Below are 27,263 nucleotides of genomic sequence, written 5' to 3'. Positions count from 1 at the left end.
CTTGATTCTTGAAAGCTTCCAGAACAAAATGTACAATCATTCTCAACAAAATCCACAAGAGAAGAGGCAGAAAATACATTTAAAACCACATCACAGTGGAACGATAATTATTTGTAAGGTATTTACAGTATAATATAGTATATTTATAGTATTGGATATTTAAATTGTATGAGTTACTGAAGCTACATGACCTCAGAAACTAGACAATAACATACACCTGGCATTTCTTACAGTAAAAACAACAGATAATTAATGATTCATGTGATTAATTTTTTTTTTTTTTATTAGTTTATTTCTAATCTTGTGAAATGATTAACCCAGTAATTCACAAGTTAAAATCATACTGTATAAGGACAGTTTCCGTTCACCCTTAAACACCTAGAACTATTTTCCACATTTTTCTCTACCTTGAACCTTTCCTAGGTGATTTATTGGCATTTATTATATTACCCTCTGCATTTTGAATTTTTCTGTGAAAATCAGGTATTGTCTCATAATTAATTCACTGATCATGTAGATGTTGATTAAAACTCAGAGTAAATTCAAAGAGTATTATGTCAAAAACAGACAAAAGTGAAGAAAAAGTGACTTTTTCAGTAAAATATATCATTAATTGAACATAAAAACAAGTGTCTCCATCCACTGTCATTGATCCAACTCCATGGGTTTTACTGGTGAATCAATGTTGTAGAAGATGACGTGTTTCCATGGTAACTATGGAGCCTCTGAACGTCCAAATGCCATATCTGATGAGCATGAAAAGATGACAAACTGTATTTTACACCAATTATTTACATGTATTGATAGGATTTGTGGATCAACAGGTGTTAAATGTTTTTTTTTTTTTATAATCAGTAGATGCTTCTTGTTGCTGCCAGCTGATCAGGTGTTTGAGGGTTAATTAACAGTTCAATGTTAAATCATAATGAATGTTTATGTCAAAGTTAAAGATTTTCCTTCAAATCATCTCTGTGATATTATATGTAAAATAACGAGACACCTCAGGAATAGGTCATGAACACAGTTACAGAGAATATATATGAATTGAAGTAGAAAACAAAGCAGGTGACTCATGCCTACTGTATGTACTTCTGTCTTTTTTGGTCCAGGGTAAATCTCTCTTCAGGACAGAGTCATAGGAGTAATGAACAAATCTGCTAATTATATATGCAAAAGCATGAAAAGCAAAGCCAGGACAAAAGCTGTGTTAAAAGTAAATATGAAAAACTCACTCTTTTACCAATAATAAATTTTAGTATCAGTATAAATGTGTTACTGATGCTGCTTCACTTTGTGTTTGTTTGCAGAAAATTAAAAAAAACTCTCAAACATTTTTTTTTTCAGAAACATTTTCCTCTTTTTATTCCAAGAAAAAAAAAGGTATTTTCATCCCAAACGAGAAAATAAAATAAAACAAACTTATATTATTAATAATAACAACAATAATCAAACATTAGGAGGATAAGTATGACAATTTTCTATTTTTTTTTCTCTCCTTTTTATTTGTCACTTTTTCTCTATGATGATATTGGTCGTGGTCAATTAAACATGCAGCTAAATAAGTCCGATGATGGAGGTGATGGAGGAGGAAGAGGAGGATGAAGAGGAGGAAGAGGAGGAAGAGGAGGAGGAGGAGGAAGAGGAGGAGGAGGAGAAGGGAGATGGTGCTACAGATGGTTGAGGTGGAGTTTCATTTCCAAGCTAACGATGGAAAGTCAATCTGTGGTGGCTGTGAACATGATGGAGATGACTTTGCTATCAGCAGCTAAGCTAACTGTAGCGCTGCTTGCTAGCAGTGTTAGCAGAACTAGCTTCAGAACAGAGTAAGACTCCAGGTGATAGCCTGCTTGCTAAAAAGCATGCTAACTTTATCTACGGGACACTTTAACACGTTCAAACTCTTTTTATTTTTCCTTTTTATATAAAACTCTGATTAGCAACTCATCATTTTTTTCAACTCTGATTAGCAGGGGCAGCGTTTGTTTCTGATTAGCATTTATTTTGAGGGTTTCAGGTCAAAAGATGAGGTAAAACCACGAGCTTTAAGCAGCTAAGCTAACAGCAACACTTGTTAGCGGTGTAAGAAAAAACTTAGTAAGACTTAAGGTGATATCTTGCTTGCTAAAGAACATGCTAAATCAGCTAACAAGACACTTAAATTAGCATTGTCTTTTGAGCTAACATAATTAGACTGTTGTGCAAAAGTAATTTGAAAACATAAAGTAGGGCCAAAAAAATAATTGACAAATGCTTTTTAATGCTAGCTAACTATTTAAGGGACACATTTTTTGGTCAGTGGTCCAGGAAACATTTCATTTCTCTGTTTTGATATTCACTCTCTTTAACTGACTCTGAAAAGCTAGCTAGTACTAGCTAGCAGGTAGCAGCAGTGTTTGTGGTTTACATACTGAAATATTACTATTATTTCAAAGCTAACTGGACAAAAGCTGGACGTTTCTAATAGCCTGAAACATTCTTACACTGATTGAACTGCACATGTGCAACGTAAATCCTAAAAGAAATGACTGAAGCTATAGCATTAGCTTGCCAGTAAAACAAGGCATAGCTCAAAGGTAAAATAAAATACATCTGCAAAATTTGGGTTTTATCACTTTCACAGACCAACATTTACCTATTTTTGTATAATCAGATATTTGGAACTTTTTTCCAACTTGTAAATTGACAATATCCCCTTTTTAAATTCTGATAAGTTACAGAAAGTCTGAAATAGTAACGCAGCGTGAATCTGAAACTGTTAAAGTAACATCGTTAGCATTCTTTAGCTGTGATATTCCCACCAGAAAACAGTTCGCAGATGACTATAAACTGCTTTTTAGTGTTTTCTATTGTCTTCTATTGATTATTACAGTGCAATTGCACTAGTGCAGTAGAGATAAAACTGTGAAAATGAGTAAAAATGCTAACTGCTGAGGACTGAAGGTCACATTTCAGTTTAGATAAACAGGTTTGGATTAAACGATAATATTGATCTGATGCTAATGAACAGTTTTCTGTGAATGTCGCCTGAAAGCTGCCTAATATGACGTTTAAATGTCAGGAGAGTTAAATCCCGACTGATCCCAAATCAGTGTTAAGACCAAGTTAAGGGTAAATGAAAGGGGGAGGGGTCTGATAATGCTGGATTACTATTGGCTGGAGGGAGACTGGAGGAGGAGATGAGACTTGGAGGGAAGGAAGAGGAGACGTGAGCGGAAACGTGGCGAAAAAAATAAGTGTGCATTTCTTTGTTTTTCGGGTTTTATTTTTTTCCCTGGTCGATCTCCTGCAGGTCAGCGGTGAGGGGAGGGGGGCGGGGCTGAGGAGGTTTGGAGTGAGGGGGGGGTGGGGTTAGGGCAGAGGAGGAGGAGGATCATGGTTGTGTTTTTGTGTGGGTCTGCCGTCTATCAGCTGCTGTCGGGCGACGGCTCTCGCTCTCGATGCATGGCGGCGCTCTGGTGTTTGATGCTGTCCAGATACTCCTGCTGAGACACGGCCAGAACCGAGGCCAAAATCTCATCGTCCTCCCAGTCCGTCAGACCTGACGGGGACACCAACACACACAGGGTCAACGCAAACTCACAGCGACCACCACGTGTTCCACAAGACGTCAAACAACTGGAGGAAAACTTTTTAATTTTTCTTTATTTATGTAACCTTTATTTGTTTTTATGTCTTCTTAATCTATTCTTGTATTTTAGTCTGTCATTTTGCTTTTTTATTCATCTGTACGACACTGTTTTTAATTGTACAGCTGTTTTATGTCTTTAAAGGTGCTGGAGACTTTCATGACCAGTTTTTCATCAAATCTGTAAAACCTCAGTCACATCCTCAGTATCATGAATCTGTAAGTCTGTCTGTGATTACTCACCTGAATCTATTACATTATGGGGAACAGTTTCGAAGCAAGGTTCTAATAGTTTTGGATTTTTCATTAAAGCTTAGTTTTATTTTGTTTTGACTTTGTTTTCTCTACTTCAGTTAGTTTTAATTCATTTTTAGAACAGGTTTGCTAGTTTTTATTAGTTTTCATTATTCTCTAAATGCTTAGTTTTAGTTTTTTTTTTAATATCTTTTATCTTCTCCTCTGTTGTATTCACATAAATCCCAGACAGGACTCTGCTGTTTTCTCCCAACTTTAGTCTCCATGTTTCCAGGTAGAGTGGGGACCAGAAGACGACTGGAAACCACAAGTGACCACAAGTGACGGACCTTTAAATATCATTTGGTGCCGCTAGTTAAAACTGCTTGAGTGAAATAAATCAATTTCATATCAGTCTGACATTGACAAAGACGAAAACTAAGGAACTTTTATCCATAATTTTTATCCGTTTTAGTTAGTTTTGTAAGCACACAATACAGTTTCAGTTAGTTATTGTTATTTTTCTTTTAATTATAGTTTTTATTTATTTCAGTTAACGAAAATGTTTTTACAATTCTAGTTTTTGTCATTTGGTTAGTTTTCGTTAACGATAATAACCTTGTTTCGAAGTGCCATCCACCATAAACAAAACGTGTGTTTACATTCAGAGCCGGGGGGGTCACTCGGGCATCTTCGGAATTTTGTCGCGACGTGCATTGTGGGAAACAGAGGTTCGTGCAGTCACCTGACAGAGGCACCTGGAACAGACAAAATCTGAAACGGCAGGAACTCCCTTCCCTCTATGCGTATTCCTCCAGCCGTTTCCACGTGTTTGTTTCATCCATAAAATACCATATGGCGCTGTCAGGTGGCTGCACGAACCTCCGTTTCCCACAATGCATGTTGCGACAAAATTCCGAAAATGCCCAACTTACCTCCCGGCTCTGAATGTAAACACACGGTTTGTTTATGGTGGATGGCACTTCGGAACAAGGTTATTATCGTTAACGAAAACTAACGAAATGATGAAAACTATAATTGTAAAAACATTTTTGTTAACTGAAATAAATAAAAACTATAATAATAGGCATAAAAATAAAATTGGTCACGAAAGTCTCCAGCACCTTTTATCTATTCTTGTATTTTATTTTATTTTGGTTTTTCCACTGTAAGTCGCTTTGAAAAAAAGTGTCTGCCAAATGCATAAATGTAACTGTAAATGTATTTAAGTTGATAAAATCCCATTCAGATCGAAATCACTTTTACAAGGGCAACCTGGCCAAGACATCAAGCAGCACACACTATACCATAATGAAAAACAGATTAAAAGATTGGTGTGAACAATAAACCTTTTACAAAAACACGGCAACAATTTAGTAATTAAACAAAATAATAGCAAGAATTTCCCTACATTTTTCAAAGAGCAGTGTAGTTTTTAAAAACAAACAAAAAAAAACCCATAGAGGCAAGAACATTTAATTCATTCTGTTTTCCTGTGAATAACATAGGATGTGTAACGCTGTCAAATCGCCTCTTTTCCACAGCAGGAACTTTTTTTTTAACCATGAAAAACCTCAGTGCGTTTCGACCAAAAATTACCCGGTAAAATTTTTTTCCCTCTACCCCAAACTTTCCCTGAAAAAAAAAAAAAAAAAAAAAAAAAAAAAAAAACTAACGGGGTGGAACTTCTCAGATTCTGCAGAAGTCTTGAGGGCGGGGCTACATGCTGGAGAACACTGATTGGTGGAATGCATTTATGGTGATTACAACTTTACTAAACCAACAAACATAATGTTGGACTGAGACAGACTATGAACAGTATCAAAATAATTTTAGTTCAGATTCCACATTCAGAACGATTAAATCTCAAGTGGGTCAGACCAGTAAAATACTATCATAATAACCTATAAACAATGACTCCAAATTACAAACGCCAAAATTTTATTTATTTTATTGGTTTATTTAATAAGGATCATGCATATTTATGAACATTGCTGTATAAAAAATACATCAATGTAAATATACCAGAATTAGTAAAAATAACTACTTTTCATCTGCAGTCCCTAGGCAGGTGACAAACCAACATTAATACATCACTTGTTCACTATAAATAAATTTTTTTTTAAATATACATAATGATGACATAGACATCATCAAAACAAACAAATAAACAATCAAACAAACAAATAGACATAGGATGATCACAGGGGCATTAGCCTATACATTCACTTCTACACTTACATACAACTAAACAGAAAGTGTATGGGTGTTGAAATTTATGTCAATTAAAAATAAGTGCATCTCTGGTTTTCCAGGAGCCACTGTTTTAAAAGTGTTGTATGTTGGACACTGTCTTATTGGGGGGGTGGTATTCCACAGTTTACCTCCTACTATTGACAGTACGTTTTGGCCAAAAATGGTGCGTCTGAATGTTAACAATGTTCTGCCTGTTATAATTGTTTTGTGTATTCATAGATACACCATGATATTAAAACTGCACTTACTTTTCTGAAGACATTTTAGGTTGTTCATATTTCTTTTTGTCAAAGGATAGATTGTAAAAGTAAAAAACTGTAAAAAGTTCATGTTTTACTTTGAAGTACTTTTTTGCACTAAAACAAAGAGAAACATTGGAGTTGACATTATTTGTAAGTTATTATTTTACTGGTCTGACCCACTTGAGAATAAATTGGGCTGAACGTGGCCCCTGAACTAAGACTTTAGCTCAGTATTGTGTTTTAAATTAATTATATATCATCATTTTCTTCGGCTATGAGTATCATCACATAACTTTACATGTAATTTTATCTTTAGTGTTTTTCTTCTTTTTCAAAGACAAAAATCTTTCATTGTTTGGTTTCACTTCCTTTTAATCCTGCATATTCTGATGTTCAACAAACATTTTATCCCTAGAATCTGAATAATTCACTCATCATCTGGCATAAAATCAAACAGAGACTAAATCTTGTTGAGGATATTTTCACTCCACTGAGCAGACTGTGGTCATTATGGGTCTTACATAACAGACAATAGTATCGAGCAATAAAATAACACTTCAGACGCCCTGTAAGTCAGACACCGAACCGCTGAATGACACACTGAGATGGATTTAGACACTTTCTTTGAGCGTCGTCTGAAAATACAAAAGAAAAACAGTTGAACGGAGGCTTAAGTTTCACATGTCGGTAAAGGTCTGATTAAACTCATAACAAAGAGTGAAACTGAGGGTTTTTCTTCAGGACGACACTGGTGAGTTTCACCCCAGATGAACTCTGCACCACGCCCTGCACTTCCTGTTGACAGAGGAGGGTGACGGATTCAACAACAACAATGGGAGGAGGAGGTGGAGGAGGAAAGGGAAGAAGAGGAGAAGGAGGTGGAGGAGGAAGACGAGAAGGAGGAGGTGGGGGAGGAAGAGGATGAGAAGGCGGAAGAAGAGGAGAATGAGGTGGAGGAGGAGAAGGAAGAGATGGAGGAAGAAGAAGAAAAAGAGGAGGCGGAGGAGGAAGATGAGAAGGAAGACGTGGTGGAGAAAGATGAGAAGGAGGAGGTGGAGGAGGAAGAAGAGAAAATGGAGGTGGAGGAGGAATAGGAGAAGGGGAAAGAGGAAGAGAAGGAGGTGGAGGAGGAAGACGAGAAGGAAGAGGTGGAAGAGAAAGATGAGGAGGAGGAGGGGGGAGAGGAGAAGGAGGTGGTGGAGAAGGAAGAGGATGAGAAGGAGGAGGTGGAGGAGGAAGAAGAGAAAGAGGAGGTGGAGGAGGAATAGGAGAAGGGGAAAGAGGAAGAGAAGGTGGAGGAGGAAGACGAGAAGGAAGAGGTGGAAGAGAAAGATGAGGAGGAGGAGGGGGGAGAGGAGAAGGAGGTGGTGGAGATGGAAGAGGATGAGAAGGAGGAGGTGGAGGAGGAAGAAGAGAAGGAGGAGGTGGAGGAAGAGGAGAAGGGGAAGGAGGAAGAGAAGGAGGTGGAGGAGGAAGATGAGAAGGAAGAGGTGGAAGAGAAAGATGAGAAGGAGGAGGAGGAAGAAGGGAAGGAGGAGGTGGAAGAGGAGGTGGAGAAGGAAGAAGATGAGGAGGAGGAGGTGGAGGAGAAGGGGTGGAGGAGGAAAAGGCAGAGGAGGAGACGGAAAAGATGGAGGGGGAAGAAGAGAAGGAGGAGGTGGAGGAGGAGGAAGAGGAGATGGAGGAGAAGGGGGAGAGGGAGGAGGTGGAGGAGGAAGAGAAGAAAGAGGAGGAGGTGGAAGAGGAGGAAGGGTGGAGGAGGAAAAGGCAGAGGAGGAGAAGGAAAAGATGGAGGGGGAAGAAGAGAAGGAGGGAGTGGAGATGGAGCAGAAGGGGGAGAAGAAGAAGAAGAAGAAGAAGAAGAAGAAGGAGGAGGAGGAGGGGCAGCTGTGGTTCAGTAGATAGAGTGGATTGTCCAATAACCAGAGGGTTGGCGGTTCGAATCCCGCTCTGTCCTAGTCATGTGCCGTTGTGTCCCTGTATCATGAGTGTTAGGTGGTGGTTAGAGGGGCTGCTGGCGTGGACCCCCAGTGTGAGAGACAATGAATAATCCATTATTATTATTATTAAACATCATTTATTGCGTCTGTGGGCTCTTTAAGACCTTTGAGTGTCAGATTTAAGGATAATTATGGCCTTAATGTAGGACAGTCACAGTAAAGGCTTTTTAAGGATCCACAGACACACTGTTAATTAGTTAATTGGTCTAATCTAATTGGCTGTAGGTGTGAATGTGACAGTGATCAGGTGGTTTGTACAGGTTAAACCACGCCTTGGCCTGACGGTAACTGGGACAGTGTCCAGCATCCGACGACCCTGCAGAGGATTAAGCAGTTACTGAATGAAAAAATGAGTGAGTGAGTGAATGGATGTTAATGTGCCGCTCTAATGTGTGCTGACCCGTTATAGAACTGTTTAGATCAGCTTTGAATTAACAGTAACACTCCATTTGTCAGAAAGAGTAAATCGGCCCAGTTATTCTACAGCGCATGTATATAAAGTTTATATGTATATATACCATTTTCCCAGTTAGTTCTTCATATTTTCTGTTGGTGTTTCTTACCAAAAGCTGTAGGTGACATCTCCTGCATGATGGCTCTGTACTCCAAATGGTGACGACTCTGATTACTGGGACCTGAACAAACGCAACGACAAGCATTTCACAACAGTCCTGTCACCCTGGAAACGATTAAACACACAACTATTAAACAGCAGAACTGATAGGTGTAGTTTTACTCTATCTATCTATCTATCTATCTATCTATCTATCTATCTATCTATCTATCTATCTATCTATCTATCTATCTATCTATCTATCTATCTATCTATCTATCTATCTATCTATCATGCATATAATATTATATAATTACTTTTTTATTATTATTTATCATCTTTACTACTTTATTATTTCTTTCCACTAGTATTTTTTTTAGTAGTCTTTCACTACTGTTTTTTTAATAAATATTTTTTTCCCTTTTTCTCTTGTAATATTTCTTCTGTGTGTACATTCATTGTTGTGCTGTTACTGGATCCTTAACCTGAGTGTTCTGTCCAAAGGATCAAAAAAGTTCTATCCAATCCAATCCAATCTAATCTAATCTAATCTAATCTAATCTAATCTAATCTAATCTAATCTAATCCAACCCAACCTAATCTAATGTAATCCAATCCAATCTAATGTAATCTAATCCAATCTAGTCTAGTCTAATGTAATGTAATGTAATGTAATCTAATCTAATCCAACCCAAACTAATCTAATGTAATCCAATCCAATCTAATGTAATCTAATGTAATCTAATCCAATCTAGTCTAGTCTAATCTAATCTAATGTAATCTAATCCAATCTAGTCTAATCTAATGTAATCTAATCAATCCAATCTAATTCAACCCAACCCAATCTAATCTAATCTAATCCAATCTAATCTAATGTAATCCAATCCAATCCAATCCAATCCAATCCAATCCAATCCAATCCAATCCAATCTAATCTAATAAAACATAACAGATGCCCAAGTGCATTGATATTCTCAGGTGATAACGGACATATATGACTATTATCCTACATATCTATATTCATTCATTCATTCATTCATTCATTCATTCGTTTAAGTGTGTGTTACCTGGTGCGCAGGGTGAGGGGGGTTTGCTCAGGATGAGCGCGGCCCCGGCTGGAGATGGGGGCTTGTTGTTGGTTGCCGGGGCGGCTGTGAGGTCGGAGTGGGAGGGGTCGGAGTCACGTTGCCGTGGTGACCGGGCGCTCCAGTCGTCCAGTCCGCTGGATGCCGCTGCTGTCGCTGAACTGCAGGTGGCGCTGGCCTTACGGGGCTGCGAACGCAAAAAAAAAAAATACAAACGGAACAACAATAAATAAATCACATCACAGAGTTATAACTGCAAGCACTTTTCAGGCCTTAAAAACACAACATTGAAATTCAAGCATTTTTGACCTTTGCGCGAATATTCAGATTTTTGTTATTCAGCCAGTGTTCATGGGTGTGGTGGTCCCACTGCATTTGTGGGGTTTTAATTCAACATAAACAATTTTATGTTAAAATACTCAACATACGTTTACTTCATCCCAATTACTAGCAACATAAAAAGCATATATGTTTAATATTTGCCTTTTGCCTTTGGTAGATCACATTTATGAATTAAGGGGCTACTCGTTTTTAGTTTTTTTTTTTTTTTTTTTTTAAATAAAATGTAATAAAATCAAAATATGAAAGGAAAAAATTCTTTAAAAAAAAAATACTCACCATTTTTCTTTTAATGAGAAAATGAAAACGGGTCCCACAGACCCAAACACCAAACAAGGGTTAAGGATTTCAAGCACCCGTACAAACCCTGTATACAGTGGCCTGTTACACCGGTAAACCCCTCCCCCTCCCCTTTGGTACCTGTCGGGCCTGTTTCTCCTGGTCCTGGAGCCACTGCAGGTACGACTCCCGGGCCACCTGCTCCTCAATGGCCTCGTTGGTGGCCTCCCAGTCGGTCGCCCTCTTCTTGTCCTCCAACATCTGCTGCTCAATCCACGACTCCTCCGACGTCTTGATGGCCGACTTCATCAAAGACTGCTCGGCGTACTGAGGGAAGGGGGAGGGGGAAGGGGGAGGAGTCAGGTTAACCACAGAACCACACAGAACGCACATTGAACAAACTGAGGCCGGTTCAGTTCTGGTACCCCTGGTTTGAAGGCCGGCAGCCCCAGTCCGACCCCGATCGTAGCCTTGTTGGGGTTCACTACTGAGTTGTAGTGGATGTTGCGGTGGTAGCTCACTCTGATTGGCTCGTCGTTGTTCTGGTGGATGCCGTGGAACGTGTTGATTGGCTCTGCAGGAAGACGAGGAATAAGGAAGACATAAAATGTGTCATAAATCCAATCCAACTCTATTTGTAAAACACTTTAAAACAACCACAGTGGACCAAAGTGCTGTACAGAAGAATAATTAAAAAAAACAAAATAAAAGAATAAAATACAAGAATAGATTAAAAGACGTAGAACAACTGTATAAAAACAAAAAAACAGTGTTGTACAGAAGAATAAATAAAACCTAAATAAAAGAAAGAAATATAAATGTCAAATTATTATTTCTTTCCAGTTTAAAAGTTGAAGAAATCAGATTTTAGATGTGGTTTTAAATTGTTCGTAAAATAACCAATAAGACAAAACAATGTATAGAAAGTTATGTAAATAAATGAAAACAATACAAGACAAAAATTATGCAGACGCCAAGTGAAAAAATGACATCAGAAGTGTAAAGAGATGTAAAGTGACAAAAATACTACAAAAAGACAAAAATGATGCAAAAAATATGGACGAAATTGACACAAAGAGACTAAAACTATCTGAAAGATGCAAAAAGACACAAAAACATAAGATGAAAATTACTTTTAAGAAAAGTAAATAGAGAAATTGGCATAAAAAACAAAAAAGAAGGAAAAAATGTCAAGACAATAAAATATATATAGAAGATAAAATTATGTAAATTACGAGAAAGGACAAAAATAACATAAAAGATAAAGATGAAGAGGCAAAATACCTCAAAATAAAATGTGAAAATGATGAAAAAATAAAACGCAGAGACAAAAATTACAAAAGTCAAAAATGATGTAAAACACATCCAAACAACTACAAAAAAGAAATAAAATGAACTCATGCCACAGAAGTTGAGAAAAAATGTAAAAAAACATAAGGATTATAAAAAACAGAGTCTAAAATGGATGAAAATCTTAGAATAAATCAATAGACAATAATGAAAAGTAACAAAAAAGAAAGAAATGGAAATGAAATAAAACACATAAAGAGACAAAATTAACATAACATGTTGAAAAGATACAAAGAGACAAAACTGACGTCACGTGACCGAACGGTGGTCTGTGACTGGCTGCCTGGACTCACCTGTGCTGTACTGATACACCTCCACTGGTCTGTTGTACATCTCCGCCATGGCCTGCATCTCGATGTGGTTGCCATGGCAATTGTTTTTCCTCTTCCTGTTGATGTATGTGGTGAAGTCCTCCGTCACGTAGTTGGAGAAATAGTCTGCGTTCTTCATCTGGAAGAGAAGGAAAAAAAACTTTATGACACGAACAGAGCATCTAATACTGACGCACAGAACATGACAAACAGGACTGATTCAGTTAAGGGTCAGAGGTCAGAGGTCAGGGAGACTCACCAGGTAGTCCATACAGTGTTTTCTGACCACTTCATGCATGTCCTGATCTCCGTAAACCTGATCAGCTGAAACACACAAATACAGACAGAACATTTAGACAAAGGTTTGGATATTTTCATTGTATTTAATCCATTCAAATGGTAAATCAGTGTAGAAACAGTAGCAACTTTATGTCAAATCAGTGGATTAGATGTCAGACTTATTCTAGTTCAGGGGCCAAATACAGCCTAGTGTCATCTGAAGTCGGACAGTAAAATAACAGCAGAATAACCTATAAATAATTATGGAAAATTTTGTCCTTGTTAAAGTGTGAAAAAAGTCAAATTAAAGTAAAACAACCATGTACGACCTGAAATTTCTTAAGAAAAACAAGTGCAATTTCAACAATATTATGTCACAACTTATCAAAACAAGTTACAGATCCCAACATTTGATGAAAACATTTAATAGAAGGCATTATAATGTTAAGACATTTCAGGTTGTTCATGTTTGTTCAGATTATTCACATTTCATTGTGGGAGATAGTTTGTAAATGTAAATTGTTTTTCTAATGTAACATTTTTCCACATTGAACCAAGGACAAAATCTGGAGTGGTCATCATTTTTAGTCCAACAGCCCCAAAGGTCCGATGGACTATTGGTGTCAGTTGTCGTCCGTCCGTAAACAGTTTTCAAGAATCTTCTAATCCATTTTGATACTACCCTGTCTGCTTGTTAACGTCTGTTGCTTCTTCTGTCTTTGCATTTTCGTTTTGTCTGTTTGTTAAAAAAATTTAAATCTGTCAAAAACAAAGTATTAAAAAAAAAAAAAAAGAATCTTCTTCTCCGAAACCGTCAGTCTGAATGACTTGATATTTGTTGTGGAACATCTTTGGGGTAAGATCTGCCATGTATGTTCAAAGAATTGGGAAATATTGATTTTTGATTTTTTTTAATGAATTTTTGAAATTTAAAAAATCCCCATTTGTTTATAATGGGACACATTTCAAACTGCTATAACTTGAAAACAGTTGAAGATATTGATATAATTACTATTGGCAATAGATAGGAAGTCACATATGGGCTTTCATTTGGTGCCATGACCTTTGACCTTGAGTGACCTTGAAACGTCAGATAAATGTCAATTCATGTCTTCCATCTCTCTCTCTCTTTCTCTCCTCCTTTACCCTCTATCTCTAACCCCAACTGGTCGAGGCAGACGTCCCTCCTCCAGGAGTCTGGGTCAGCTCCAGGTTGTTGCCTGTTAAAAGGAAGTTTTTCCTTCCACTGTCACCAGTCACAAGTGTTTACTCCTGGAGGATTCTGTTGAGTTTCTGTGAATTGGCGTCAGAGTCTGGTTTCGACCGGCTCAATATGTAAAGTGTCATGAGATAACTTTTGTTATGATTTGGCGCTATATAAATACAATTTGATTTGATTTAAATATGCCATTGGACTACAGGACACTTATTATGTGATTATTTACTTAGGATCATATTTGTCTGTATGTGGCCCCTGAAATGAAATGTAATAATAGTAATGGATTAGATTTTTCTACGAACACATACTCAAAGCGTGTACAGTCAATGCATTATTCATTCACTCTCACATTTACACTGTGGTGGCGGTAAACTATGTATCCACAGCTGCCCTGGGGCAGACTGATGGAAGCATGGCTGCCAGTTTGCAGCAAACAGCCCCTCCGACCACTACCCAACATACATACACATTCATACACCAGTGTGAGTAGCAGCACTGGAGGCAAAGAGGGTGAAGTATCTTGCCCAAGGACACAACAGCACCTGACTACGACAGAGAGGGATTCGAACCGCCAACCCTTCAGTTATTGGACAACCCGCTCCACGACATCCTTGAGGTTTAATATCTTCAGTGGAAGTTTTGTGATTCTCAAATTCATCCTATCATCATCATATGTTTGACACCCTGATCTAATGCTTATATTTACTGTATATGGTGCATATTTAACCCAGGAGACACTTCCACATCCCAGTGTCTAAATAAAAACAATACAACAGATGTTTAACACAAGATAATAATGACACTCTGGAGCTGATAAAGGCTGATATTTTCCACGTCTGGTAGTGTGTGAATCCTTGTCTGTGGTTGTTTCACTTCTTTCCGACACAAACCAAAATTTAAGAAATAAAACTAACACGATGATCATTTTCCATTTCCCTTCGGTCACATTAACCAGGTTTCACTTCTTACAAACACAGAAGTTTCAATATAAAAAGGCAGAAATCTGACAGTGGTTTAGTAAAATAGTCTTTCTGGATGTGGATAAGAATCCGTTTTATTACTAATTGATGTGTAGTTTATTTTCTCATAGTTAATTATTTAGTTTCTTAAAGGAGTGATATTTTGCTTTTTTTAAAAAATGGATTTATGCATTTTAAAACATAAACTGTAAATGCTCTGCTTGGGTCTGAATTCTTCATTCATTCAACTCCACAGGTCCATCTTCAACCCTATTTCTGAGTAATGACACCAGAAAGGTGGTTTGGAGCGCTGGCCCTTTAGATGCAAATGAACCACTTCAGGCCCTGCCCCCTCCAGGTTGTTGACTGTGCTTTCTGTAGATAATTGAAATGTAGATTATCGTGATAAAAAAATATTGCGATACTACAGTAGCGCACATGATCAGGATAGAAAAACCTCAGCCTCATTTCAAAGTGACATCTCTGTGATTTGAAATGATTTTTAACCTATCTTTGTTAATTTTTTCATTTTTTTTTCAATCATGAATAATGGAGTTCCTGCTGGACATTACAAATAAATAGGTGAAAATTTTGTTGTTAAGGTTAAGATGAACTCACTTTATGACACCCTTGAGGAAATTCTGTGTCTGCATTTTATGCATCCTAATACACATACTGCACCTAGCATTAGCATTTGCATTAGCATATAACTAGTAGTGAGCTGCCAGGTATTCATCAACACTGTCGCCAAGGGGAGCTAACAGGAGAATTAACCTACAGTACAAACAGTTCTGTGCACAAGCTTCAGGTCATTTAGCTCAGTTGGTTTTGTAGAATCACAAACCGTTTATGACCATAAATGGTTCTTTGTATTTATTTACAAGTAAAAAGGAATAAGAGAAAATATGGGCAGAAATACATACATAACAGATATAACACTAAAAATAAGAAGAATGTGGATGATAATAATTATAATAATAATAATAATAATAATAATAATAATAATAGAAGAAGAAGAAGAGCATGTGACCTTTTTTCACAGGACAAAAATCACCAAAACAGTAAGAAATGTTAAGCATGTGTCGAGTCAAAACAGAGGAAGACATATTAGACGCAAATGAAGGTGACACCAAATACTTGACATTCTGGTATGTCAAAACTGCTATTTTCCTAATTTTTTCAAACGTATTTCCTGTTTATTCCGGTTGTACCTCCATGCACAAGTATAGTCATCATGACACAGTGAAAAATCCAGTCCAATGGTGGTCTAGGACTTTTACACAGTCCTGTTGACATGGTTTGATGGCGTTGCGACCCATTCACAAAATAAATGAATAAATAAATAAAAAACCCAAATCCTTCAGATGGGCAAACTTTTTAAATCAGATGGATCGGATATATGACGTGCTGGAGAATGTTTCTGTTTTTCACCATTCTCAACAGTTCACCTTTAAGTGTTTGCCTGTTAATACTGAGTGTTGACACAATAACTCTGATAGTACCAACAACAAAAATACATTCTATTTATTTATTTTGTTGTTGGTACTATCAGAGTTATTGGAATTGTTTTGCATTGTGTGGGTGCTGTTGAATTTTGGTTTTTGTGTTGCTGTGTATGCACATTCTTGTTTACTGAGCGAGTTGTGGGGAATTGTGGTGCTTTGTTTTTATGTTGTTAATGACCCCAGGAAGAGTAGCTAATGGGGATCAAAACAAATAAACAAATATCTGGGTAACAGCGTCAGTAAATCCAGGGCCCGTACACATACTTCGAGGTCAAATTCAAGCACTTTTCAAGCACTTTTTAAGGGTCATTTTCATATTTTTCCAGCACCTTATCGCTGGGGTAAACTACACATCTCCAGGAATACAAAGACTTATGATTATTTTTTTCACTTTTTAATCACAATGATGTACAATGTCCAACTTTAGACGCTGTTGAAAACAGAGCCATCCGCTGCTTTCTTGGGGTTCATAAGTTTGTCCCAGTTTTGGCAGCGCAGGGTGACATGGGTTGGGTTCCTGGTGCAATTCAAAGAAAATGTGAAATGGTTAGATTATGGAATCGAATTATTAATATGCCAGGTAATCGAATAACCAAAACAGTATTTGGCTGGAGTAAGACAAGGTCCCCTTGGGCGGCAGAGGTCAGATCTGTCTTTGCAGAAGCACAACTTCAGTATGTTATTTCACAACAACCTTTCATGTAGTATTAATAAGATTAGAGCTAACCTAATGTCTGCTTTTGAAGAAAAATGGATGAGTGGCATCCTGACTAAACCGAAGCTGCGGACATACATTCAACTAAAAAACACATAGAAAACAGAATTTTATGTCAGCGCAAATTTGACCAGGAACCAAAGGTCCCTAATTGCTCAGTTGCGAACAGGAATCCTTCCCTTGGCCTCAGAAACTGGGAGATTCACTCAAACCCCAGAAGAAAATAGACTTTGTGGACTGTGTGATTTGGGGGAAGTGGAAAATGAATCACATTTTCTTTTGTATTGTCCTCTAGATGATGAACTGAGAGCCCCTTTGTTTGATGGTATGTGTATCCGAAATCCTGATTTGTTCTGGAGCACTGATGATGACAAGATGAAATGGTTGTTTAGTTCTAATGTATATAAATTAGCATTATTTGTTTGTAAAGCCTGGAAAAAGCGGCAGACATGTTTGTTTAAATAGGTCAGTATTTTGTTTTGTTCATATCTATTGTGCCTATTGTCTGGTGTTTGATTTTTGGTTTGTATTTTTGGTGTCTTATAAGCCCATGGAAGGGCTGGGCATGTTTTTTATGCAAGACACAATAATAAAAACATTCATTCATTCATTGTACAGGGTTATTCAAAAAGAATGAACCGATTTCATGACGCATTGCTTCAGTTCTCAAGCATCGTCATGGAAGGAGTCAGTGACCATTTGAAAGAGGAGGTTTCTAAGTTTGAGCTTTTTTTAAATAAAAAAGTGCCCCAGCAATGGATTGGTCAGAGGGGGGCCCAAGACCTCACCATGTGTGATTTTTTTCTTGTGGGGATATGTAAAAGATTGTGTTTATGTTCCACTGCTACCACTAACCTCGATGACCTTAAACATCGAATAACAACAGCGATCAACTCAGTGGATTGTGATATGCTGATAAGTGTCTGGGAGGAATTCTCTTATCACATTGAAGCTGTCTGTGCTGCAGGTGGTGGACACATTCAACACTTGTAAGGCAGGAAATAAAAGTTGATTGTGAGTAGAATACTTGTGACTGGGCTGGAGTTTTCTATTGCTTTTCCTTATTAAAATATTGCGTAATGAAATATGTTCATTCTTTTTGAATAACCCTATATGATGCTAAAAACATCTAAAATTATGTTTCATAATAGCAGAAAATTTAGAAATTCAAGGAGAACACAAAGTTTTATAAAAAAAAAAAAGGGGGGGGGGGCACTTGCACCGAGCCAAAGATTAAGATTAAAATGGACCTGGAGTCGACCTGCGAGTAGGGGTGTATTGGTAAGAATCTGGCGATACGATACAAATCACAATACTAGGATCACGATACAATATATCATGATATATCATGATACTGTTAAAAAGGCAATTTTTAGTTTGTTTCTTTTTTTTTTTTTAACAAATAATTATTTCCTTGAAGAATTGAATTACACCAGAAATATGCACAAATACTAAACACATTATTTGATCAGAACGGGATCTAATGCTATAACATATAAAACTTAAATTATGTTTTACAGACATTACAGTTTAAGATCCTGCTCAAATGTTCATATTCTAGTACCTCATAACTAACATCATAACATTATTTTTGTGCAATCCCAACAAAGGAACTAACATTATTTAATATAAGAGTGTTAAATCATAATAAATAAAATACAAACAAAAACCCCCAAAAAACTAAAATGAACCTTCACAATATCTGCATTTGAATAAATACCCAAAAATATCGATACAGGACTTTTTAATATCGATACAGTATTGTGAAGTGAAATATCGCGATATATTGCAGAACCGATATTTTCTTACACCCCTACCTGCGAGCACCTGTTAATTTTCTTTTTTGACATAAACTTTTATTTTTCAAAATGTGTCACCTCTCTAAGTAGCTTTGGCTTGAATTAATATTAAATCATATCACACAGTTATAATTGCAAGTACTTTCAAGCACTTGCACTAAAATTCAAGCCCTTTCCAGACCTTGAAAACACAACACTGACATTCAAGCATTTTCAAGGATTTCAAGCATCTGTACAAACCCTGCAAATCTGAGTAAAACACAGACTTGTTCAACTCGAAACACCGACAGGTTGGACCAGTCGGGTTCGTTAAAGGTTACGGTGAACCCAATGACACTAATCGACAGTGTGGATGCTGCAGGAGCTCTGACCTCTTGCACCTGTCGACAGAAACCCCTCTAACATAAACATGTAAACACAGACCTCACACACACTTCCTTCCTGTAGCAGAGAAGCGGTATGCAAATGAGCATCATATCGGTCTGACTTCCAGCAAGTCACATGGTCCGTCGCCACAGTGATTCTCAGAATCACCCCGGCAACTTCCTCTTTCTCATCAGCGGTGTGTGTGTTTCATGTAAGTTCGCTGTCAGGGGCGCGTCTCAGGATCTAGTTTTAACCATAAACTGTGCAGCTGGGACTCAGACTCCCTTTTATTTTTAACTGGTTTTATCACGTTTTACACCTTCTTTCTCTTGTTTCAGGCAACTCATTTCTTTTATATATAAGCTGAGTTTCAATATTTTATCACATACAGAAGAATGTTGCAGTGTGAGTTTAATTTGTTCCATTTCCACGCTCGTTTTGTAATTTACTTGTTTTACGAATCACTTTTTCCTATTGGAATTAACTGAAATATAATTAATCTGTTCCAGCCCCAAAAAGTTCCCCAAAAAATCCAATGAGTTTTTTTTTTTGTTTTGTTTTTTGTTTGGTTTTATTGAAAAAGGTGGCAAAATATCTCCAACATTACCATTCATGCAGATGTTATCTATTAGAGCCCTTTTTGTATTTCTTATTTTATACATACAAAAGTGTAAAAAAACCCAAAAATAAACAAAAACGAACATATGACCTGGGTGCTTACAGTTTCGGTATTTCTGACTTAAAAGCAAACATAGCATTACAATACCTCTGGGTTCTTTAAACATCTTTAAGGATTTTTGAAACAGAAAAAGTGCGGTTGAAAGAAAATAACTCTATAAACCTAATAAAAGAGAATGCAAAAAAAAAAAAAGAACAATGGCCATGTTGCCTCAACAGATGAACAGGTGAATTGAGCGAGTGGAGGCTGCAGGTATGACCTCAGTGTTGGCTAGTAGCAGCTAGCATGAAGTTCGCACAAATTACAGATTTCCTTGTATTTCAAAACAAAAATACTCATGAGTTGCAGCTCGTAAGAAAATTACTTGGACAGTGATTCCCTGAGTTTCACACTGATGTAGCTAAAGTCAGAGAACAGATATTAAACCAGTGTTTTTCAACCTTGGGGTCGGGACCCCAAGTGGGGTCACCTGGAATTCAAATGGGGTCGCCTGAAATTTCTAGTAATTGATAAAAATATTAAAAAAAACGTACTAATAAAAAATATATGGTTTTCAGCAGCGGAAGCATCCACATGTAGTGCCGTGGTGTGTATTTATGGACTGAGACAAACAGCAGTCACTAACCTATACTTTTTAGATGCATAAACACAGCCTTGGTTTGATTATTTCTGTCTGATTTATGCATATTTCCCAATGTAACAGCTTTGAAAAGATCTGTCATGTCATATACCTTATCACGTCTCCTCAGCTAATAAAAAAATGTAGAAAATATTCAACACAAAGGGCAAGAATGAGGAAAATAATCCAAAAAGTTGACAAAAAATGAACAAAATAAAAAACAAAATGAGCAAATTTGAGAAAAATTAAGGAAAAGATTATGACAAAATGAATAAAAAATTGCAGGATAAAGTTGGCTCTAGAATGGTGTGGACATAGTTGTAGTGTTTGGAGGTCCACCTCTCTACTTCGAGGACAAACGTATTCTTTCTTATTAGATTTATTTCTTGGTTAGTTTGGTTTTGTTTACTTTTGTTCAGTTTTTGGTTCTCTTCTGATAATTTTTGTTCATTTTGTTGTACATTTTGGTCAGTTTTTGCCCATTTCTTGTTAATTTTGTTGTATATTTTGTTCATTCTTGTCCATTGTGTTGACTCTGGGGTTCATTTTGTTGACTATCGTGTTCTCTTTCATTAATTTTTTAATCTATCCACCCGCTGACAGGTCCATTGGAATGACATAATCAACTTTAATACCTCTTTACCTGTCAGTGTCAGAACGTTATGGCTGATCTGTGTATAAAATAAACCCCATGATGTACTTCTACAGCAGCAGAGGATCTGAATACTCCTTCCTTTGTTGCTCACGTCTGAATGAATCAGTGGAAACTTCATGTGATTATTCATTGACAGTGGGTGATCTGGAGGGAGATTCCCTCTGAGCTTTTGTGACACCCGTTTTCCTGAGCAGAGTTTCCTGATCAGGGACTATTTTCAGCAGCGGAAGCATCCACATAGTGCAATAGGTGTATTTATGGACTGAGACAAACAGCAGTCACTAACCTATACATTTCAGATGCATAAAAAGAGCCTTGGTTTGATTATTTGTGTGATTTATGCATATTTTCTGCGTGACAGTGTTTGAAAAGATCATTCGTGTCATGAACCACATCACGTCGCCTCAGCTTCTCAACCACACACAGTCACGGTTGATGTGTTGGTGATTCCTGCTAAAACATAACTGTGTGATAGTTTTGTTTTGACTCTTTTCGCTCCACTTCACTTTATGTGTCTGTTTAACGCTGCGTGGACATATTTAAGCGTTAAACCATAACTGTTAAAACGTGATCAGTCCTCACAGCTTTAAAATGTGTGCATTCCAGTCATTTACTTTCATAAACAGTCGCGAAAAAAATGATTAGACCACCATTGTTTTCTTCAATTTCTTGTTCATTTTAATGCCTGGTACAACTAAAGGTACATTTGTTTGGACAAATATAATGATAACAACAAAAATATCTCATAGTAATTTAATTTCAGAGCTGATATCCATCCATTTTCCATGTTTTTCTTGATAATAACCAAAATCACTTCAGTTCTTATATCAATATCTATGTCAATGTACTGACAAAAACAGTGCTTTTAGGCATTCCATGCTTTCTTTTCTGTCTGTTTTAGTCACATGATACACACAGGAGTTAGTACATATAACCATTGTTGCATAACCATTGTTTTTGATGACTTTTGATGGACTAATAATTTTTTCCGCAACTGTATATGCAGCTACATTTTCAACATAGTGGAGTAAAACAGTCGTAATTAAGTATAACATGATGAAATAAGTACAACGTGACATGGCTGGGTGTTAAAATTTTCTTCGTTACTGGCTCTAATTTTTTATTTTAACAAAAAGAACATTACATTACATAATATGGTGCAAGTGTTTTATTTGTTAGTGCATTTGCAATTTTATAAACACAATGCAACATAACAAATAAGCTTATTTTACATTAAATGCAGTTTTGGAAATAATAAATCCTACTAGACCATTTCTGATTTTATTTATAAATTCGTATGTAATGTTTTGTGTCTTTGTAGATCCATTGTGTTCTGTAAGTTGTAATTCACATGTATAAATGATAAGTTGATGCATAATGTTGTTAAAATTGCACTTATTTTCTGAAGAAAATTCTCATTGTTCATATTTGTTCAGGTTATTGAAGCTTTTTTGTGAAGGGATAGTTTGTAAACGTAAAACTTTTCATTATTTAATTGTACTTTTTTGTGCTAAAACAAAGAGAAACATTGCAGTTGCCATTATGTTATTATTTTACAGGTCTGACCCACTTGAGAGTAAATTGGGTTGAATGTGGCCCCTGAGCTAAAATAAATTTGACGCCTCTGATTTAGAGAATATATTGACACAGAACTGGAGAAATGAGCTCAGAAAAACAGAACTGTTGTCAGTTTCGTGACCATGTATTTTCTAGCAAATCCAAGATGTTTTTTTTTTCCACTTATTTTTTATTAGTTATTTATCATTTTGTCATACAGAACATAAACAACAATCGGTAACAGATAATAGTCACAATCTAATAGTAGCTAACGATAATCTAGGTTACAGTTATGAAATAGTAATCAAGTTACAGAATTAATTAAAATTTTAGAGCAGCAGTTTATATAGCATTTCACAGGACTATGAGACAAACCGCACATTAATTGTATTTAAAGAAAGTAATCCTTTAGCCCTTATTTTATGATGTAAAATTCAGCTTGCAGCCTCAGCATAAATGTTAGTCTCTCCATTTTGTGAATTTCATCAACAATTTTCAACCTCCAGCACCGGAGGGTCAAGTTGAAGCCATTATGATTATTTTTTAGAAGATATTTATCATTTATTGTCAAATGATCAGGAACATCTCCTAACAATAGTAACAAAGTGGGTTGCTGTAATTTAAAACCCAAAAGTTTTTGTTTTGTAATTGTGATGAATGGTTTTCAGTTGTTGTTTGTGTTGTTTTGTGTGTAGGTGTTTTTGGTAGTTTGTGTACTGCAGTGTAAAGACAATTGTGTTGGGTGTGGACTCCACGAAGAATAGTGATGGCCTAAGCCAAAGCTAAAGGAGATCCAAATAAATGAAAAAAAAAAAAAAAAAAGTTCTATTTTTCTTTCAATATCTTTCCAAAAAGTTGTGATTTTCATACAGGACCAAAAAATGTGGGTGTGGTTTGCCTCTGTGTCCCCGTAACACCTCCAGCATGTAGAAGCATTTAAGTTTCTACAAAACTGTTGTTTTGGCGTTAGCTTTAAAGAACCGTACTAAATTTTTTCCAACTAAATTCTCGCCCAAGATGGTTTTTCAAGAGTTTATTTAGATTAAGGAGAAAATGTGAGTCATAAATTAAGCACTTTATCCTTAATTTTAATCAAAAATATTGAAAATAATTTGGAGGAACACTGTTTATTTTTACTAAATAAGAGGATGGTGATGAATTGCATCTGAAAAGGAACTAACACTGTCAGACAAATGCAGTGGAGATGGTGTATGAAGCAGCATGAAATGGAAATACCAGTAAAGTACAAGTATATGATAGTTCGACTCAAATATAGTAGAAGTACTGAGTCACAGGCGTCCTGAGTCTGAACCAGGATGAGGCCACGGTATTAATTCACACGAAATTCAGCAGAACTTAGAAAACTCACAGGAAACCACAACAACCTCCTCGATTGGTCAGCCACAGTGTTTTCTGAGAAAAGGGGGCGGAGCCTGAGTCGACGGCCGTGTTATCTGAGCCTAACAGGCTTCACTGTGGTCGATGTCCCACAGAGCATCGTGGGTAGTGTAGTTCCTCTTCACACCAGTGTGCGTCACTGCTATTCGGAAGAGGTTATCAGCTCTGTAGCTCCGCCCACTGCTAACCTAACGTCCGGACAAACAACCGAGGAAGTGACATCAGCAGAAAATGCTATATCTAAAAATAATGTGTATGACAGGGTTTGCGGCTTTTTCTTCTTCTGCAGAAGTTTATCTTTGTGTTCTGTAAGCTGTGACATTAAATGACCCTTATCAGCCACTGTACTCTACTGTTTGTTGCAAGGGCCCCACAATACTATTTATAGTATTTGGACATAATTTTTTTTTCCCCCACAGAAATCTGATGAAAGGCAAATTTTTTGTATTTAAAAAATTTGTCAGAAATCTAAATTTCTATAAACTGTGAACATGTGTGGATATTGTCCCAAGGAATCTACATACATACATACATTTTTTTTTTCAATTCAGGCAACCAGTAGTTTCAGAGAAGTAGATTGCTGAAATGTAGACATTGCTGACCTTGAGTTTCACCCTTCAAGGTCACTCAAGGTCAAAGGTCACTAACCCAAATGAAAGTCCATATATGAGTTCCTATCAGTGCTCAATAGTAACTATACTGATATCTGTAACCATTTCCATGTTATAAACCATCAAAATATGGACCATTACAAGCAAAGGCAATTTTGTAATATTTCAAAAATTCATAAAAAAGTCAAAAACCTACATTTCTAAAAACTGTATACAAAGTTTGTGGACATTGTCCCAAGGAAGTTACATATTAAAAAAATTATCTGACCAGTAGTTTCAGAGAAGAAGATTGCTGAAATATAGACATTGGTGACCTTGAGTTTTACCCTTCAAGGTCACTCAAGGTCAAAGGTCATGGACCCAAATGAAAGTCCATATATGAGTTCCTATCAGTGCTCTGCTCCATAGTAATGATATTGATATCTGTAACCATTTCCATGTTATAAACCATCAAAATATGGACCATTACAAGCAAAGGCAAATTTGTAATATTTCAGAAATTCATAGAATAGTCAGAAACCTAAATTTCTAAAAACTGTGTACAAAGTTTGTGGACACTGTCCCAAGGATGCTACATAAAAAAAAAAAAAAAAAAAAAAAAAAAAGAATCTGACCAGTAGTTTAAGGGAGAAGATTGCTGAAATATAAACACTGGCGACCTTCAGTTTGACCCTTCAAGGTCACTCAAGGTCAAAGATCACAGACCCAAATCAAAGTCTATACATGAGTTCCTATCAGTGCTCAATAGTAAAAACATTGATACTTGTAACCATTTACTTGTTATAAACCATCAAAATTCATCACCCATACACTTTCTCTGTTTAGTTGTATGTATGTACAGAGGTGAATGTATAAGTTAATGCCTCTGTGATCATACTATGTATATTTGTTTGTTTTGATTATGCCTATGTCATCATTATTTGTATTTGTATTTTTTTTTTTTTTAATTTATAGTGAACAAGTGATGTACTCATGTTGGCTGTTTCTGTCTTGTTTCTGTCACTTGCCTAGGGACTGCAGATGAAAAGTAGTAATTTTTATTAATTCTGGCATACTTACATGGGTGGAGTTTTTTTATACAACACTGTTCATAAATATGCATGGTCCCTATTAGTTAAACCAATAAAATAAAAATAAATAAATAAATAAAAAATATGGCCCATTAGAAGTAAAGGGAAATTTGTGATATTTAAAAAATTCTTCAAAATTTCAAAAATCAAAATTTCTAAAAACTGTGAATAAAGTTTGTGGATGTTGTCCCAAGGAAACTACATATTAAATTTGAAATGAATCCGACCAGTAGTTTCGTCATGTTTGAAGAAATCGGCCTTTGAGCTAAAAACCATCCCTATATCTGTAGTTATTACTCGTCCACAAACTGAATGACAAAATGATTAGCTCGATAAAAAAAACAAACAAAAAAAACATATCAGTAAGAAAGTCTACAGCTCCATCAGCACTACTCGACGACTACAACTGGAAAACAAGCACGTAAAGGTTGAAAAACACTTCAAAGTAAGAAAACTCCTCTTTGATTCAAACACTGAGCACGCCTGGTTGGTGTGTGGTGTTTGTGGGTCAGTGTGTGGTCATCAGCTCAAGGTGACCGGACAGGTTGACCTCTGAACCAGTGAGAAGTAAAAAAACCCAACAGAGTTCAGGTCAGGTGAAGCTGCTCGTTCTTCTACGGTTACACCCACGTTTACCTAAGAAGACCTGGGGGGGCGGAGTCAGGGATGGAGGCTCAGTTCAACCATAACAGTGAAAATCCATCCACTGAAAATGATTGTGCTTTTAAATATAACTAACTGAACTGTACTCTGGTGTTCACTATCATTTTTATGGCTTCGTCTATTCATATTCTCTCCATCATTAATAAGATCTAAATAAACGCTTGAATGAACACATGACTTTTTCCTCAGTGTCCCAGTTCTAATGAAGAGTTTCTTAGTTCATCGCCACAATGTGACACGTCTTTGTTTGGGTCTCCTTCACTGCTCACTGTTTACTTTAAATGTGTGTCACTGCAGATAAATACAGATGAAAATGAAGCTGCATGAATACACAAACACGGGTCAGTGTGAAACCGAAACACCATCTGACCTGAACGCAAGGCACTGAAGTAAAATCAGTCACAAGATCATTCAGGTCAGGACTTTATATTAACATTAGATCTTACTCAGAACTAAGGGTGTGAGAAAACACTGATAAATATAAATATAGCAATATGACATTTTGTGATATTGTAACTACATGTAAAAATGCTGTATTGATTTTTTATTATTATTTTACATGCAAAAACAGTTAGTAGCGTACTGATTTTTAGCTACCACCTGCTAGCAAGCATTGTTGTAACATATTTTATATAAATCTAAGAAACGTTAGAAACTTGATCTTTTCACGCATGTTGTACAGCTATTCAAACTTCAATTAAAACCACAATAATTACTGCAATCGACTTGAGCCACTGATGCTGGAGGACTGGATGAGGATAGTGGATGAGGTTCACAAAATGGAGAGATTAACATTTATGCTGAGACTGCAGGCTGAACTTAATATGAGAAGGTGGAACAAGTGGATTAGTTTCTTTAAAGACAATGTCTGGTTTGTCTCATAATCCTGAGAGTG

The 27,263-nt window shown here is 36.5% G+C and overlaps 1 protein-coding gene across 2 annotated transcripts in view; it reads right to left on the bottom strand.

The window, feature by feature from the left end:
* Window positions 1-1,903: 1,903 nt before the first annotated feature.
* The window catches only part of otud5a (OTU deubiquitinase 5a), a 66,098-nt gene continuing 40,738 nt past the window's right edge, over window positions 1,904-27,263 (bottom strand). For both annotated transcript variants that reach the window (XM_030138074.1, XM_030138073.1), the window contains exons 3-9: window positions 12,534-12,598; window positions 12,257-12,413; window positions 11,039-11,187; window positions 10,755-10,940; window positions 9,978-10,182; window positions 8,921-8,992; window positions 1,904-3,538 (exon numbers count right to left, since the gene is read on the bottom strand). In XM_030138074.1, the coding sequence (XP_029993934.1) occupies window positions 3,405-3,538; window positions 8,921-8,992; window positions 9,978-10,182; window positions 10,755-10,940; window positions 11,039-11,187; window positions 12,257-12,413; window positions 12,534-12,598 (968 nt within the window). In that variant the 3' untranslated portion in view covers window positions 1,904-3,404. The remainder of the gene's footprint in view (window positions 3,539-8,920; window positions 8,993-9,977; window positions 10,183-10,754; window positions 10,941-11,038; window positions 11,188-12,256; window positions 12,414-12,533; window positions 12,599-27,263) is intronic.

Source organism: Sphaeramia orbicularis, chromosome 7 (genome assembly GCF_902148855.1).
Source record: "Sphaeramia orbicularis chromosome 7, fSphaOr1.1, whole genome shotgun sequence".
Taxonomy (NCBI): domain Eukaryota; kingdom Metazoa; phylum Chordata; class Actinopteri; order Kurtiformes; family Apogonidae; genus Sphaeramia; species Sphaeramia orbicularis.
This window is presented reverse-complemented; position numbering and strand designations above follow the sequence as displayed.